At 41.6% G+C, this 14,655-nt stretch overlaps 1 protein-coding gene across 13 annotated transcripts in view; it reads right to left on the minus strand.

The window, feature by feature from the left end:
- nrxn3a (neurexin 3a) overlaps window positions 1–13,556 on the minus strand; it is a 166,985-nt gene extending 153,429 nt beyond the window's left edge. For all 13 annotated transcript variants that reach the window (XR_002292952.3, XR_002292950.3, XR_002292951.3 and 10 more), the window contains exons 1-2: window positions 13,359–13,556; window positions 3,510–4,637 (exon numbers count right to left, since the gene is read on the minus strand). Coding sequence is in view for 9 of the 13 variants with exons in the window: in XM_078941124.1 (XP_078797250.1) it covers window positions 3,510–4,194 (685 nt within the window). In the remaining 4 variants the exon portion in view is untranslated. The remainder of the gene's footprint in view (window positions 1–3,509; window positions 4,638–13,358) is intronic.
- Between the last annotated feature and the right edge of the window lie 1,099 nt (window positions 13,557–14,655).

A 14,655-nucleotide genomic window follows, 5' to 3' on the forward strand; every position in this document is an offset into this window, starting at 1 on the left:
TTAGGATTTTTTTTAAGTACAAAGCAAAAACTGAATTTGAGGAAAAAGTAAAAAATGTCTTATTTAGTGTCTTGCAAGAAAAATAATCTATCAATAACAAACTGTGACAAGATTTTTTTTTCTTAAAAGTGGAATTCTTGGTAAGACCCTAATTTTACCCTATAAGCAGATTTTTTTTATTATTTAAAGTGAATAGAGATTTCAATTTGAATAACTTTATTGACCCCTGTGATCAAATTTACTTCTTGTGCCACATTCAGGTTTGATCTGACACCAACAAAAATACATATATTTTTCAACTTTGTTATCATATTTACAGCTGTTTTTTTCCCCTGTGTGCTCATCAGCACAACACAAACACAAACATCTCCACCCTCAGAGCTCATCATGTCACTCAGACTCCATCAGCAGTGAAGCTGCCGCCCAGGCGGCGCCAAGCCAAAGGGACGGGAAAAGGCCCAGACTCCTCCCTCCACCAGCAGTAGATAAAAACGACGAATCCTAATCTTTAAATTCCAGATTTGACCGCCTTTTGTCCGAGTGCCGGGGATTTGGCTTTGGCTTATATAGTATGTAAATGCGATATTTGAGAGCGGTTAAAAGGTGAGGGTCAGGAGAAACTGTGAAACAAACATATTCAAGCAAATTAACTCTGATCCCAATTAATGAAACAGAAACTTTCTCATCATGGAGGTATTGATTCCCTTATCTGGGGGTCAGATTGTTGTGTCTCCTCAGCAGCTGGAAGCTGGAAGAAGAATCAGTATTGATTTTGAATAATTAAGAGAAAGGTAAGAGTTACTTTCTGTGCAACTGAAAGTCTATGTTTCTTCTAAATGTCCTGAGCTGCAGGGTTTATCAAATGACAAAGTTTCAGCTCGGCAAAGTCCACTTGATGGACTTGGAGGGTCTTGTTTTAACACAAATCCAGTTTGGTTTGGTAGCTGCCAACCCTGTGAAACAGACAAATTCTTGTTGTGTTGTAAAGCAGCTGACATTTTTTGATTAGAAGTAGGAAAAAGGCTCAAGGGGGGGCCGTTTTTCTACAGAAACACCCTTATCACGGCCTACAGGACAAACGCCATTAATTGGCGCCTCAGCGGCTAACTGTGCAAAGATTAGCCTTCTGATTTTCCAGCTCAGGCCCACAGGCATCTACATGCACAGATGGAGCGATACCTCACAGAAACAATCATTAGCTTAGATAAAAACCTGAAAGGATTCGGAAAGGAACGGAGAAATGTTCAGCTGACCTTCTAGGCTTCTGTAAGGTAACGTGATGGATGAATTCCCCATAAATCTGCTCTCAGAACGTGAAACCAAATCCACTGAGGCTGGAACACATGAGGGTTTCTCCATTTCAAAGCACATTATTGTTGGTCTTCAAAGCAGAACCTGAAATAATGTTTTTTCACAGACTTCATGCAGGAGTTTGGCTTTCAAATCTCAAAAACAGCACATCCCCTTTAGACGGTTTTCTTTGCACAAATGTAGCTGAAGTGGTGTGTGTTGCACTTTTTAGCTTTGGAGCAAAGTGTGTGAATCAGAACGTAAAGTTTAATAAATCAGAAAACTGATATTGATCTTAGAACTCTGTGATAGTCCAGTTCCTAAATTACAAGTTACATGTACTCAAGTAGCTTTTTATTTAAGTTGTACTCCGAAAAATACTGGAACATACTTTTTTAACTTTTCCTAGGTGTAAAATAAAAAAACAGTACTCTTAAGCAGCCCTAATGGACTACTTCTATCAAAATTACCTTTTTGTTACTTTTGTACCATTTTTGTTATTGTGTGCAGATTTGTGTATTTAACATGTTTTATCAGCAGCATCCAACCTAGAGATTTCTTAGGCTTTGACGCTACAACGATAAACATGATCCGCCTCCTCATCATGATCAAAATCTGTCATGGAGTGAAAAAAGTTGTTTGATTCCATTATTTACCATGGACTGTATATGAGAACTGGACTGAGTACCCCCCTCCCCTCTTGGCGTTCCAAACAGGTACCCATTGGCTCCAAGAAGTTATAAACTGTCCAAATCAGATGTGTCACGAAAGGTCGATGGTCTCGCGTTTGAAATGCTTGATTTTGTGTAGCCCACCTTGAAGTGTGGACTTCCATCAAGCTCACTCCTGATTGGCAAGAGTGGTTTCTGTGGAGACATTCACTCAGACCGAGTTGAACCAATCACTGCTTACTGACGTCGTCTGGTTCCAACATTGTGGCATCTGTATCACAAAAACTTGTCAACTGAATTGACTTAATTTGGTTGGAACCGGAAGTAAAGCATTTTCTATAGGTGACATCACACTCGCTCGGTCCAGTTCTCATATATGGTCAATATTATTTACTTAAACTTTAGCACCGGAGCTTTACATCCAGTGTTTACATTCTTGCAACTACCGTAACTCTTCAACTGTTTGCGGCGCAATAAACACCATTCCAACAGATTCTGAAGTGGAGAAAAGTAACCTCATGATAATATCCAACACTTTACCTTAGTAATGTTTAATTTTTATTTATTTTAATTTTAACTTTTAATGTTTGTTTGTAAATTTTGCTGCAAAGCCACTGTGCAGATCCTCTTTTCTGCGCATCAGAATCATAAACAGTTGAAGAGTTGTAGTATGTCAAAGAGCTTTTATGTTTTCTTGCATCATCTCTTGCGTTAAAGGGTTAAAAAGCAAAATATCCTTGGCGTCATCTTCAAAACAAAAGAACAATATTTAGAATACTGAACCAGCCGTTTAAACGTGTTTAAAACATTGACTCTTAGGCTATTTAAACAACTATGAATCTCTCTCATTCTGACAAGTCTGGTCATTCCAAAAAGACAAACTTGATCATTTTTATTTGCACCTGAAACTTTAAAAAAAAAATGCTATTTACATCTGAAATTATCATGATTTATTTTTCAACCTTCTTCTTATGACTTTTAAAATCATGAATTTGATGTTTTGACATGTTATTTGGTTCATGAGTCGTTATTTTAGTTTGATGATGACCTCGTCTCTACTTAAAGTAATTTCAAGTGATGTTACTCTAACTTGACGGTGGTAAACAGAGGTCAGACATGCCGCCATCTCAAACCTCAATAAAGATTGTGACATGGATCGGTGTCGCCTTCGTGAACACACGTTTAAGCTCTGATATCGTGTTTGGTTTCTTCTGAAGCAACAAAAGATGGTCTTCTATCAATGTTGTTGAAGTTTTGTGATTACACACCTGGGAGTGAAATGTGTTCGATGGTTTGACCTCCCAATACAACTTCCTAATACTGTCAAGCATGTATCCCATTATTTTAGAGTCTCTGGTATCATGGATTTGAACCCATGACCTACCCAGTCTCAGGGCTGACACTACAAGGCCACTGAGTTGACCTCTCAGAGCTCATTGCAGAAAACCAAAAAGTTAATTTTAAACTTGAATTCTTCAACGTTGGTTTGAGATCACCGACCAGCTGACGATTTAAAGTTTCAACAAAAGTTTTGAAGGAGGAAGTTACCTTCTCTGCAGAAGCGGCCCTTGTATTCCGTTTTGGAGCAGTCACACACCGGCTGTCCGTCCACCACCATGCACGTGCCACCGTTCTCACACGGATTCACCGTGCACCACCCCTCTGACTCCAGGGGCACCCTCAGACTCCCCAGGAACAGGGGCTGTGAGGTGCCGTACTTGAGGTCTGTAATCGTCCCCCTGAAGGGCTGCATGGTTCGCACCGTGGGCAGTGTGAGGGCACCGCTACGGATATCCTGAGGTACTCCACCCAGGAACAAGTCGCTGACTATTTTCATGAACTGCCGCTGAGGCTGCACCTCATCCGCCTTGGCCTGGCCATCCAGCACCAGTACCGTGCGCAGGTTATACCTGCTGAGCGTGGCGGCGTGCCAGCTGCTATCGTCCACCCTTTTACTGGACACGACGCTGGTTTCTGCGCAGTCGATGCTGAAGCGCAGCTGCAGCCGGCCTTCCACCACCGCAAGCTGCAGAAAGTCACAGTAGCCCCCATCGTCAAAGTAGAGCAGCAGCGCCTCCGAGGCCTCCGTCTTAAACTGGAAGCTGAGGTCACCGCGGGTGCTGGCGTCCCAGCGGAGGTAGCGGGCCCACTGACCTGGTGTGCCTAAAAACTCCAATCCCACACAAGTGCTGAGGAACATTTGCAGCCTGAGAGAAAATCCTACAAGATCCATAGCTGCAGGGAACTGATTAATCCCAGAAAGCCTCGGAAAGGGGTGGGTTGTCAATCCAAAAATCTTTGACAGAATCTTAGGAATCCACAATTTTATCCACAAGATATATTCAGATAAATATTACTTATAAAAATAGGCTTTAAAGGGAGGAGGGCAGTAGAAGGATAACAGTCATTGAGCTTAACAGTCTTCAGTTACAATAATTTGTTCAGTTGCTGCAAGGCAGTGATTGTTGGAGGAATCCTTTTTCCTGTGACAGCCAAAGGCGGGAGGAAGAGGAGGCTTTCGATGTTTCTGTTCTGAAGAACGGCTGAAGTCAGGACTTCTGGTGCAACGTCCGATGGACTTCTCTGCTTCTGGGAGTCAGTGAAGTTTCCTCCTTCATTTCGTGGGACAAGAAGTGGATCCGACGGCTGATCCGGCATCTTCCCTTGGCTCCATCACTGTCAGACAGAAGGAGGAAGAGCGTTAAAGAAAAGCCCATCAACGGTGACTGGGACTCCCAGTGGAGTCTTCTCTGTAAAAAGCCTTAAACAGCTTTTTTTAATAGTCTGTTCCCATTTTTACTATGTAAATGATATTTTCTATGATTTTTCTAAATACCCAGTGCAAATGGCAGCACGATTTTAAGTGTCTAACCATTAGAGTTAGAGTTTTTAAAGATAACAGTATTTTTGGAGAATAAAAACCTTCAAAGTCACAACAGAGTTCCAAAACATTTGATAGAGAACTGAAAAAGATCATTTGTTGTATTTGCTGCATTAGGAGGTCATACACTCCAATCAAAAACATATTCACAGGTCAAGTTACATTTGACCCTTATTTTGTAGCAGCTTCACAATTCTTGCATCCATTGAACTTTTTGTACGTTCTTGGAGAGTTTCTGCTTGATTATCTTTGCAGGATGTGGGTATAGCCTCAATGGAAGGTTTACGCAGAACTGCAAGCCTCTGGAGGATCCCACACCTAGATGTTGGTGGGATTCCAGAGACACCAGCAGCTTCAAATATGTACTTGCTACTTTCTAGTGGTATTTTAGCAGCTGCTCTCTTAACCTGATGAATCTGTCTGGCAGAAACCTTCCTTATTCTGCCTTTATCTGCACCAACCCGCGTGTGCTCCAAATCTCCTAGTAGTATGACGATCAATCCTAAGTTTTCGTGAACTATCCATGGTTTTCAAATCTTGTCCAAGGCTTTTTCCGCAGCAGAGATCCTTTTGCTTTCCTATATTGCTTAAAAATGTGGAACGTCCTTATTTAGTAGTTTTGCTTTAATTGAACTCACCTGCAAAATAATTATCACAGGTGCCTGAGATTGATGTCCGTGATCCAAAGAGCCCACAGACCCAATATCATCCACGAGTTTCATTGAAGAACAATGAATTTCCGTGTTTTTGACACTTCAATACAATTTGCCTAATGATTTGATGAATGTACAAACCACCACAGCACTCTCAGTTTCTCTTAATTAAAATATTGGGGTCCGTTTTGGTCTGTTGGTGTTCATTTGAAAGAATCTGTCAGGAGGAGACCAGATATGACAGCAGTAACAAAAAGGACTGAAAAACATGTCAGAAAATAAAGGTTTAAAAAGAAAGTGACCTGAAATCGAGACCTTTAAATTCACTGAGGATCATCAACTGAAATGAAGACAGCTGTGGATAAATAACAACAGGAACCTGTTGTGGTTCAGACAGGATTAACAAAAACCAAGAAAAAATGACTGAAATCAAAAGGGGGACAATGCTGAAAGTAAACAGAGGAGCACAATTTTCACATTGACATGTTTTCGTTTAGTTCTTATGTTTCTGCAGTCACATTAAGGTTTATTCATTTTTGTCTCCTGCATTTTGGTCCCTTCACACTTTCCATGGGAAATGGAAAACAAGCCTGCTTTGAAGTGGCTAGTGGGAAATCCCTCATCCTGCCTGCCTGTTTCATTCTCCTGTCTGCTTCTAGCAGGGGGGCACTTGATTATTACCTGCATGCTCATCTGGACGTCTTTGTTTTTTACTATTTATCTTTGCTTAACGGATTGTTGCTGTGCTGACAGATCAAAAAAACACCTAGCTGTTTGCATAAAGCATGAGAGACCTGAGGCATTCCTGAACAACTGTCTCGATCTAAAAAGCTGCTAGCCGATTCTTCCAAATGCACCAGACTGAGCATGCTCAGATCAATGTCAGATACAGAGAAAATAAAAATAAAAAATCTTGACTTTTTCTCCTTAAAAGCGTGGCAAATATCTAAAAAGAGGGTATGGAACTCTCTTTTATTCTCCTTAGTGTCACTGTAGCTCTAAGGAATGCTCATTTATCTGCTAATTTCATCTGCTGAGCCTGTGACTGTACCAAGCAACAAGTTTCATCACATCCACCTTGATCGAGAATAAAAGTATCCGTTGGGATGTCAGTTCTTCAACCAACCGACTGGCTGTTTGTTGGTGCAGACTTGTTTTTCTTTTTTCTTACTGTCTTCTTGCAGGCTGCTCTAAAGCAAACACGGCGCGACAGAAGTGCCTGTGAAACGGTGGCATTTCCCCTCCTCCACAAAGGTCGTTTGGAGTTATCGGTCATCTCCAGAGTAAATTAGACTCATTATTCTCATGGCAGAGCATGACTATCCGTCAGGCAGGCAGACTGCTTTTATCTGATGACCAGCCTGGAGAGACAGCTTTCTGCTGAATCTTCTTGAATAATAGGAGACGCGGAGAAACACAACCAGACTGTTGATGGAACATCCACAGCTTGGTTTGAAAAAGTGAGCCTTACAAATGTCAAGTCGAATACTGAAACTGTTAGAAATGTGTGTTTATTTTGGCGATTGGATTGGATGAGGTTGGTCAGAATGCCTGTTAAACATCTCCTTGTGTTTCCATCACATCCTAATAACAGCAGGACGGAGGTCAGAATCCACAGGATTAACCTCGGAAAGCCTGGAGGATCTTTGAATTCCAAATGGACAAGTCACTGTTATCAATGGAGGATGTCCCAGGAATCGTGGTCTCGGTCCGATCTTCTTGTCCAGATCAGACTGATTTGTTTACATCTATTCACCTGTAATCAACTGATAAGCAAAGTGTTTCAGGGAATTCTTCATTTTTTCATCTGAGAAAGATTAAAATCATTTTTTATGAATTCATTTATTTGTTCATTGTTTTGATCTTAATTTCTAGAAATTCTGCGTGATTTCCTGCCTTTTGGTTTCATAATTTGTGTCCAATTTTGTCAGTTTTCTTAAAATAATAAAGTAGTTTCTTTGCTGCATTTTCTTCCCAGTTTATGTTTCATCCTCAGGCTGGTGCCACCTGTCAGCTGATTGGAGCTAAATTCCTCCTTATCTTTGCAGGTTGTTGAGCTTTTTCTTCTGCTTTTCCTGTTTTTTTTTTGGATCGGTTAGAAGCTCATTTGTATTCTGGTCGGTTTGGTTCCTGACTGGAAACATTTTTCCACCATTTTTCTATTTTGGGAAAGACTAAAGCATTTTAGAGTTCTGGAGAATTTAATCAACTTGTCTTCAAACAACGTTTCTTCATTTAGAAATATCCTGACATAAAGAAAATATATTTTACAATCTGACTTAAAGATACTTTCTTATACATGCTTTTTTTTAATCGTATTTTATTAAAGTCTTCAATATTTTTTTTTAAAGTAGGAGTTACTTGTAACCTAAAGTTAGATTTATGTTCATAATCTGTTAAAAATCTGTTTAAATTCTTGAAGTTCTGCAGAAACTAAACCAATCTGAGGATCTTTCACAATTTTTTTATTGCATTTTTTAAACAAAACAAAAACTTTTTAACAAATAGATTATTTTGATCATAATAGGAGTTTGTTTGCTTACTTTGACTTTTTTTTTAAATTGAGAAAAAGTACAGAAAAAAGTAGATGATGGTAAGAATGACTGTTAGCATTTTCCCTTTTCTAGTGAAGCAGACTTTTTTTTATAAAACCTTTTTCCAGTATACGTGTTTATGATTTCTTTGATGTCTTTAGAAACAGTGTTTTTCAATTGAAAAAAAACTACATAAATTTTAATAAACCTTTTCTAATCTGGTTGATATAAGTGACTCTGATCCTGCATGTTGGAGGTTTTTGGTGAACTTGTTTGAATCCCGAAGGCCTTCGAGTTTAGATTCAAATTCAAACATGTTTTTAAAAGCTGCAAATATCCAGTTTTTTTATTTTTTAATGTAATTGGATTAAGTTACGAACTCACTTAGCAATAAACATCTGTTTCATCTCCATCAAAAAAGCTATGAAAAGAAAACCTTTGCCATAAGAAAACAGTGCCACTTTTTTTAATGAAACTATAAACATTTCCAAATATTTTCCAGAAACAAGAGTCAAAAACAACGGAATATCTCAAGAACAACCGCATCAAGAAACAACAAACAAGGCAGAACTTTCTGGTGTCAGCATCCTGGACTAAAACCCAACTTGCATGAATCTGCAGAATTGAGGCCTCGTTTTGTGATCCCACACTTCAGCCTGGAACATCCACATACGACGTGGTGCACGGGAGGAGCAGGAGGCCTTTTCCAGCAGCCGCCTCGCCGCTGAGAGCACTCTGACATTTACCTGCAGCAGATAATGTGGGGGAGGAGGGCCGGAACACTCCTGCTGCAAGGAGAGATGCATGTTTCTCAACACTGGAGTTCAAGATTTGAATCTGATGCTCCTTATTCATTTCCTGACTGGTCAGATGATCGTAGGAGCAGCAGGAGGACTGCCAGAAAATGACTGGATGTGAGCCATGGCGCAAACGAGCGGGGAAGGCGTCAGACTTCCATCAGCATGAGTGATGCTGCTTCATGTCAGCTGCACATGACAGAAACCATCAGCGGAAATGATCCGTTCTGCACATTTCCGTCTTAGGATCTGACTATTTTATTCTCTGGCAAATTCATCCGACTCTCCTGGTGCGTTAACTCCACAGATCAAGTGTGACGATTTGATTTATATCATAGTTTGTGGTTGACAATCAGATTCATATTTGATATTGGTTCATTTTGAACAATCCGATTGGATCATATTGGCTGATATATTATATGTTAGAGAAAATGTCATATGTTTGCACTGCAAAACACGTAAAATGAAGAATGAACGTGAATTTTCATGCTAAATGAATAAAACAATAAAAATGAGGATGTATAAATGAATAAAATACCAAACCGAGACAAATCTTTGTTCTCATTGTCCTGCAAATAATCACCTCAGAGATTTACTGCAACTAAACGGCCTCAGATTGGTGTCTTTATGCTGCGTCTTTATCAAACGTCCGCAGCCTCCCTTCACGCGGAGCTGCTTATCACTTCAGTATCAGCCCATCGATGCTGTTCAACCCCCCCACACACACACACACACACACACCTCCCCCGCAGGATCATTTTCATTTCAACCGCGAGCTCATTTAGAAGCTTAAAACGCAGCTTAACTGTGTCTCATTTTTGATAAAAATATGTATATTTTTTTGTATTTTCTCTGCATCCAATCTGGAGTCACATCAAAGCGGAGGCCTCCACAGATCCATGTCAGACATCCGCACACAGGAGAGCCGGGCGCTCGTGTTCACCCGCGCGCTCTCACTGTGCGCCTTTTTGATGCCGCGTGGAGAGTGTCGGGGGTTAAAAGGCTAAACGGCGGGGATCATTGTTCCCGCTGAAAGCCTCCTTTGACAGAACCCGCAGGGACGAGTCTGCGTGCACTTCCCGACAAAAGGCGCCGGCTTTCTGGATCCTATTAACGGGAGCGCGCGCGTGTCAGTGCGCAAAAAAAAAAAGAAAAGAGGCGGGAGCCTCTTGTGTTTAAACGCCTGTAATTTTACAGCAGGTGCCCCGATCACAGGACAAAATGTCCTCTGCAGAGAGCAGCTGATTGTCTGGTGAGGCCCCGCAGCCAGCCACTCGCACGAGGGGGAGGGGGGTCTCCAACTCATCCACTCACGAATCCCCCGTAACGCCCAGCTACACTCCTCCCCACGCGCTCTTCACCTGCCACGAGCCTCCAGAGCGCCGCGCCACCATTTCAGGCAGATCCGTGCGCGTTCAGTTCTGTGATGGGGGCGTGCACGGCGGTCCGCCGCTGGAGCAGTTTCTTCGCGCGCGCACTCAGTCAGTCAGCAGCGCGCATTTCCGTATTTAACGCATTCAAACAGGCCCCGGATTCTCCTGCTCCAAAGTCCTTCTGAGGCGCGCGACTCCAACTATTCCAGACGCAGAGTCCAGCTGGTTTCTGCATGCAGAGCATTTCACAAACCTAAAGCGAAAGGCAGCAGCTCTGCAAAGCGGTTTCATCAAACAGACTTCTGAAAATATCAGCTTGCATGCGGTCTGTACACACACACACACACACAAAAAAACAGAATAAACAAGGGGAGCAAATGCTCATGAAGTCTTGAAGGCCTTTCTGATGGTCAGTTCCAATAGGAACCAAAGGAAACAGCCTCCCACCCCCCACCCCCACACACACAAACACACCTGTCTAGTTTTAGATTTTTCTAAGTGGTTCAACTGTTTTATTTTTTGTCATTTTTGCTATTAAGGTGACTTTTTTCACTTTCATAATTAGATTAATTAACTAATAAATTATTTGATTCATTAAAACATAAGAAGCTTAATCAGTAACATTAAAAACGTGTTTTAATCTTTATTGAATGCAAAGGAAAATTCAGGCTTTTATTTGGTGCTTTTATTGTGAAATGTGCTAGTCTCAGCCTGCAGGTGTGCAGGGTATGAGTGAAATTGTTCAAACAAATCTTTAGATAATAATAAACGTGTGAATGATTATGAGTATTTTATGCAAAAGGCAAATGACCATAAAAAAACGAATCTATTGCATTCATTCACAGACTTTAAACACCTTTTATGTTGTTTGATGTTGACGGATTTATTTTTGCGCCACTTCCACAGTTTATCTTTTTAAATAAAAAAAACACAGAAACCAATTCTAAAATATTTATCAAATGTCATTAATTGATCAAAATAGTTTTTTCTTAAAAAAAGACAAGAGGAGGTGAAGGCCGGCGTGCGCGTGCGCGTGGACAGTGGGTGTGATCGCGCGGCGGTGCAGCTTTGGGCTCGTGCTGCTGCAGCAGACTACACGACATTACGTCATGAGTAAAGTGAGCGCCACAAAAAACACGCGCGCGTGCACCAGCCGGTCCAACATACATCTAAGCGCACAAATCCCCCATGTGCACGCGCGCAGAGGATAATTGGTTGCTTCGGCATGGTCGCAGGCGCGCGTGCACGAAATTACATAATGTCACTCGGCCTTTTTTATGATTTATTTTACGCAAAAATGCTGTTTTTCCTCGTGTTTGCAATTTGATTTTTTATTTACTATAAACGGGAAAAAATAAATGATTTTGTAATAATTACATATTTTCTGTTATCTTTAAAAAAAGATACTTAACATTTATGGGTTTATATGTAAAATAAGTCAGAAACGTCATCTTTTTGATGTGTAAATAAAAAAAGGAAGCAAGAAATGAGGAAAAATGCGTCCTGCGTAAAATGTGGCGCTCCCCCACCCCCACATAGAGGCGCCGCAGTTACCTTGAGAGCCCTTGGCTTTCTTTGCGCCTGATTTCCCAGTTAATCTGCTGCCAGGCTGCCAACCCGAAAATTAATGGAAAGAAGATAAAGTCCCACAAAAGCTCATATAACCACCGTTACAACCACCACCACCACCCAAAAAACGAACCGGGAGGATGGGGTGTTTTCTGCAGAGACATGCTGCTTTCACGTAGCGCCGTTTATAAAAAAAAAAGCGGTTTGTTTTTATTCCAGCAGTGAAAAATAACATCAACTTGATTTTCTTTTAATTCTGCGGCAATTGAAATTAAAAAAAAAAACACGCTCGACCTGTGTCTTCTCATGAAAAGCATTTGTTTCTGCTGCAGGTGAGGATGCACACCTTTTGGCCTCGTGCAAAAGCAGAGACGCAGCTCCCTGATGGGTCACGCCCATCCTTTTTTTTTCCTCAGGGGGGAAAAAAATCCTGATTAGGAATTCCCTGCGCATACACGCGCGAGGATTTTCTAATCCTATTAACTCTTCAAGTCCGACAAATCGAAATGTGTGATGAAGGAGAGAATCCTCCTCCTCCGCCTCCTTCTCGGTGAGAGGCCTGATTTCTTCTCACCTCGCTCGTCGGAAGGAAGCCGCTGACTCTCCTCACGAGGCCTTTTTGTGAAACACATTCAAATATGCGGCGCTTTTTACGTTTTTGTCTGAGACAAATTGAGGGAGTTTAGATTTCACTGAGGAAGGCAGTTTTTGATTCTGCAGGCCTCACGCACAGACAGAGGAGCAGCGCGGGAGAGGCGGCACATTTCTGCGGGCGAAAAAAATCCTCAGGGGAGCAGAACGGTCCCTCAAAGACATGGAAGACATTTCAAAAATCTATTTTTCTCTGTTTACATTTTAAAAAACGAAGACATTTATGGGATGTTGAAGGAAAAACGCATTACGCTAAATAATGTGTGTTAAATCTGCTGGTTTCTGCGCAGAGACAAGCGGGTGGAGGAAAGGATGGAGGATTGGTGATGCTTGCAGCGTCCTGCCGCGCGCGCTGTCCGGCTCCACAAGGTCACGGAGCGCGCGGCACGCCGCGATCCAATTACATGAAAATACGCATCTATATTTCAGGAGTATGTCACGCGCGCGCGCGCCGTCAGTGGGAATTTGTTTGACATTTTAACACGAGGCTGAAGCCGACAACAAAGCGCGGAAAGCGGACACCCGCCGCTCATCCTCTTCATTATTCAGCAGCAAAAACCGGAGGACGCCGCTCTGATCGAAATGTTCCTTTCTGGAGAGGATTCCAAAATGTTTTAAAAGCTCTCAAAAATAAAATAAAATAAAGAACAAACGAAAATATGTATGTAAATAAATCTATTTTATCTTTAAAGGTGGGAGGGGTCTGAGTCTGACAGGCCGATAGATTATCCCTTTGAATTCCATAAAGGAAGACCTCACCTGTTCCAGCCGGAAAGGTTCACCTTTTCCAAGCCTGCAAACTGGGAAAACTCCTGTCAGAGTCCCGAGCCTTCTCTCTCTCACGTGCGTCCGTTTGCGCGCGGACAGTCCGTCAATAGAGGTGCAGCCGCGCGGACAGGTAACGCGAACAGGTTGGACAACAGTGGTGGCATCACTGACCTGAGTTCAGCTGACCACCGCAGAGTCCACGGGCTAAAATCCAGCTCTGCGCGGAGCCGCGCGTCCTCGCAGTCCGGGATGGTGGCGTGTGCGGCGCTGGGCGCGCGGTTGTGAGCGCGCGGCGGTACCGGGCTGCGTTTGTGGCTTCTCTCAGGCGCGTGGACCGCGGAGCACCGTGCACCGGCTTGTGGGAAAAAAGCACGCGCACGCCGAAATGCACGTGCGCTCACACACACACGCCCAAGCACGCTTGGGTCCGCCCTTTTCTCAGCACTGGCACGCGCGACTTAAAGGTACACCACGAGTGGGAGCGGCCAAAGCGCGTGCGTGTTGACAGTTTCCGTAAGCTCCAGCGGTGCTACTCTCTGTCACCATCAAACAGAACCGGTGGAACCGGCGGAACCGGGATCTGTGAAGCTCCGCTGCTTCTGGCTGATGTGTCCAGAACTCCAGAACACAGACCTTTTGGAGACAGTGTCCCATGCACAGTTTTGTGTGACACGCACGCCATAAAAAGCGCGCGCTGTCACATCCACGAGTCTAAATCTCGATTATTTTTACTTTTTTATTTGTAAAAACAGCGGAAGCAGCTTCAGGAAATTTGGTTTAAAGGCAAAAATATATTTTACGTGAAAAAAAAATCGAAAATAACTTAATTTCATTTAACAAAATCATAATTTATACCAAAATATTATATTATTTTAATATTATTTACTGCTGGTTTAAAGGGATCAGAGTATTTTTATGAATAAAACACGAGACTATGAATCCATTTATCACACAAATGACAAAAAATAATAATGTATTTCATAGGCATCTTTGTAAATTTAGTTACATTTTTAAACACCACCCAAGAGCAGACTGAGCATGTGCAGAATGAAATTAGATTTCAGGAACCATGCTTTTTTTAATTGTTCTTTTTAAACAACTACATGCATACTGATGAGTACAATTAATGTAAACAGTATTTTTCAAGAAAAATGTAAGTTTTTATATGTAGTTGTTTTTGTTGTTTTTTTTAATTATCAATTTATCCATTTATTATCCATCATTTTAGCACCTTAATGCTAAAAGTACCAAGTTCTTATAATTAATATATAAAAAAACATTAAAAAAAAATTTTACAGAGAAAAATCAACAATATTCTCCAACAAGGACAATTTAAACATTTATTGTTTATTAAAATAACTAAAATAATTGTTGCAGCCCAATAAGCCAAATCAGTCTGAAAACATCAAATGATGGAGCTGAAGGAAAAAAAAAATCAAAATGTGATCGAGTACCGAGAAATTCCAAC

The sequence above is a fragment of the Oryzias latipes genome, chromosome 22 (genome assembly GCF_053564925.1).
Source record: "Oryzias latipes strain Hd-rR chromosome 22, Olatipes_Hd-rR_3.1".
NCBI classification, from domain to species: Eukaryota; Metazoa; Chordata; class Actinopteri; order Beloniformes; family Adrianichthyidae; genus Oryzias; species Oryzias latipes.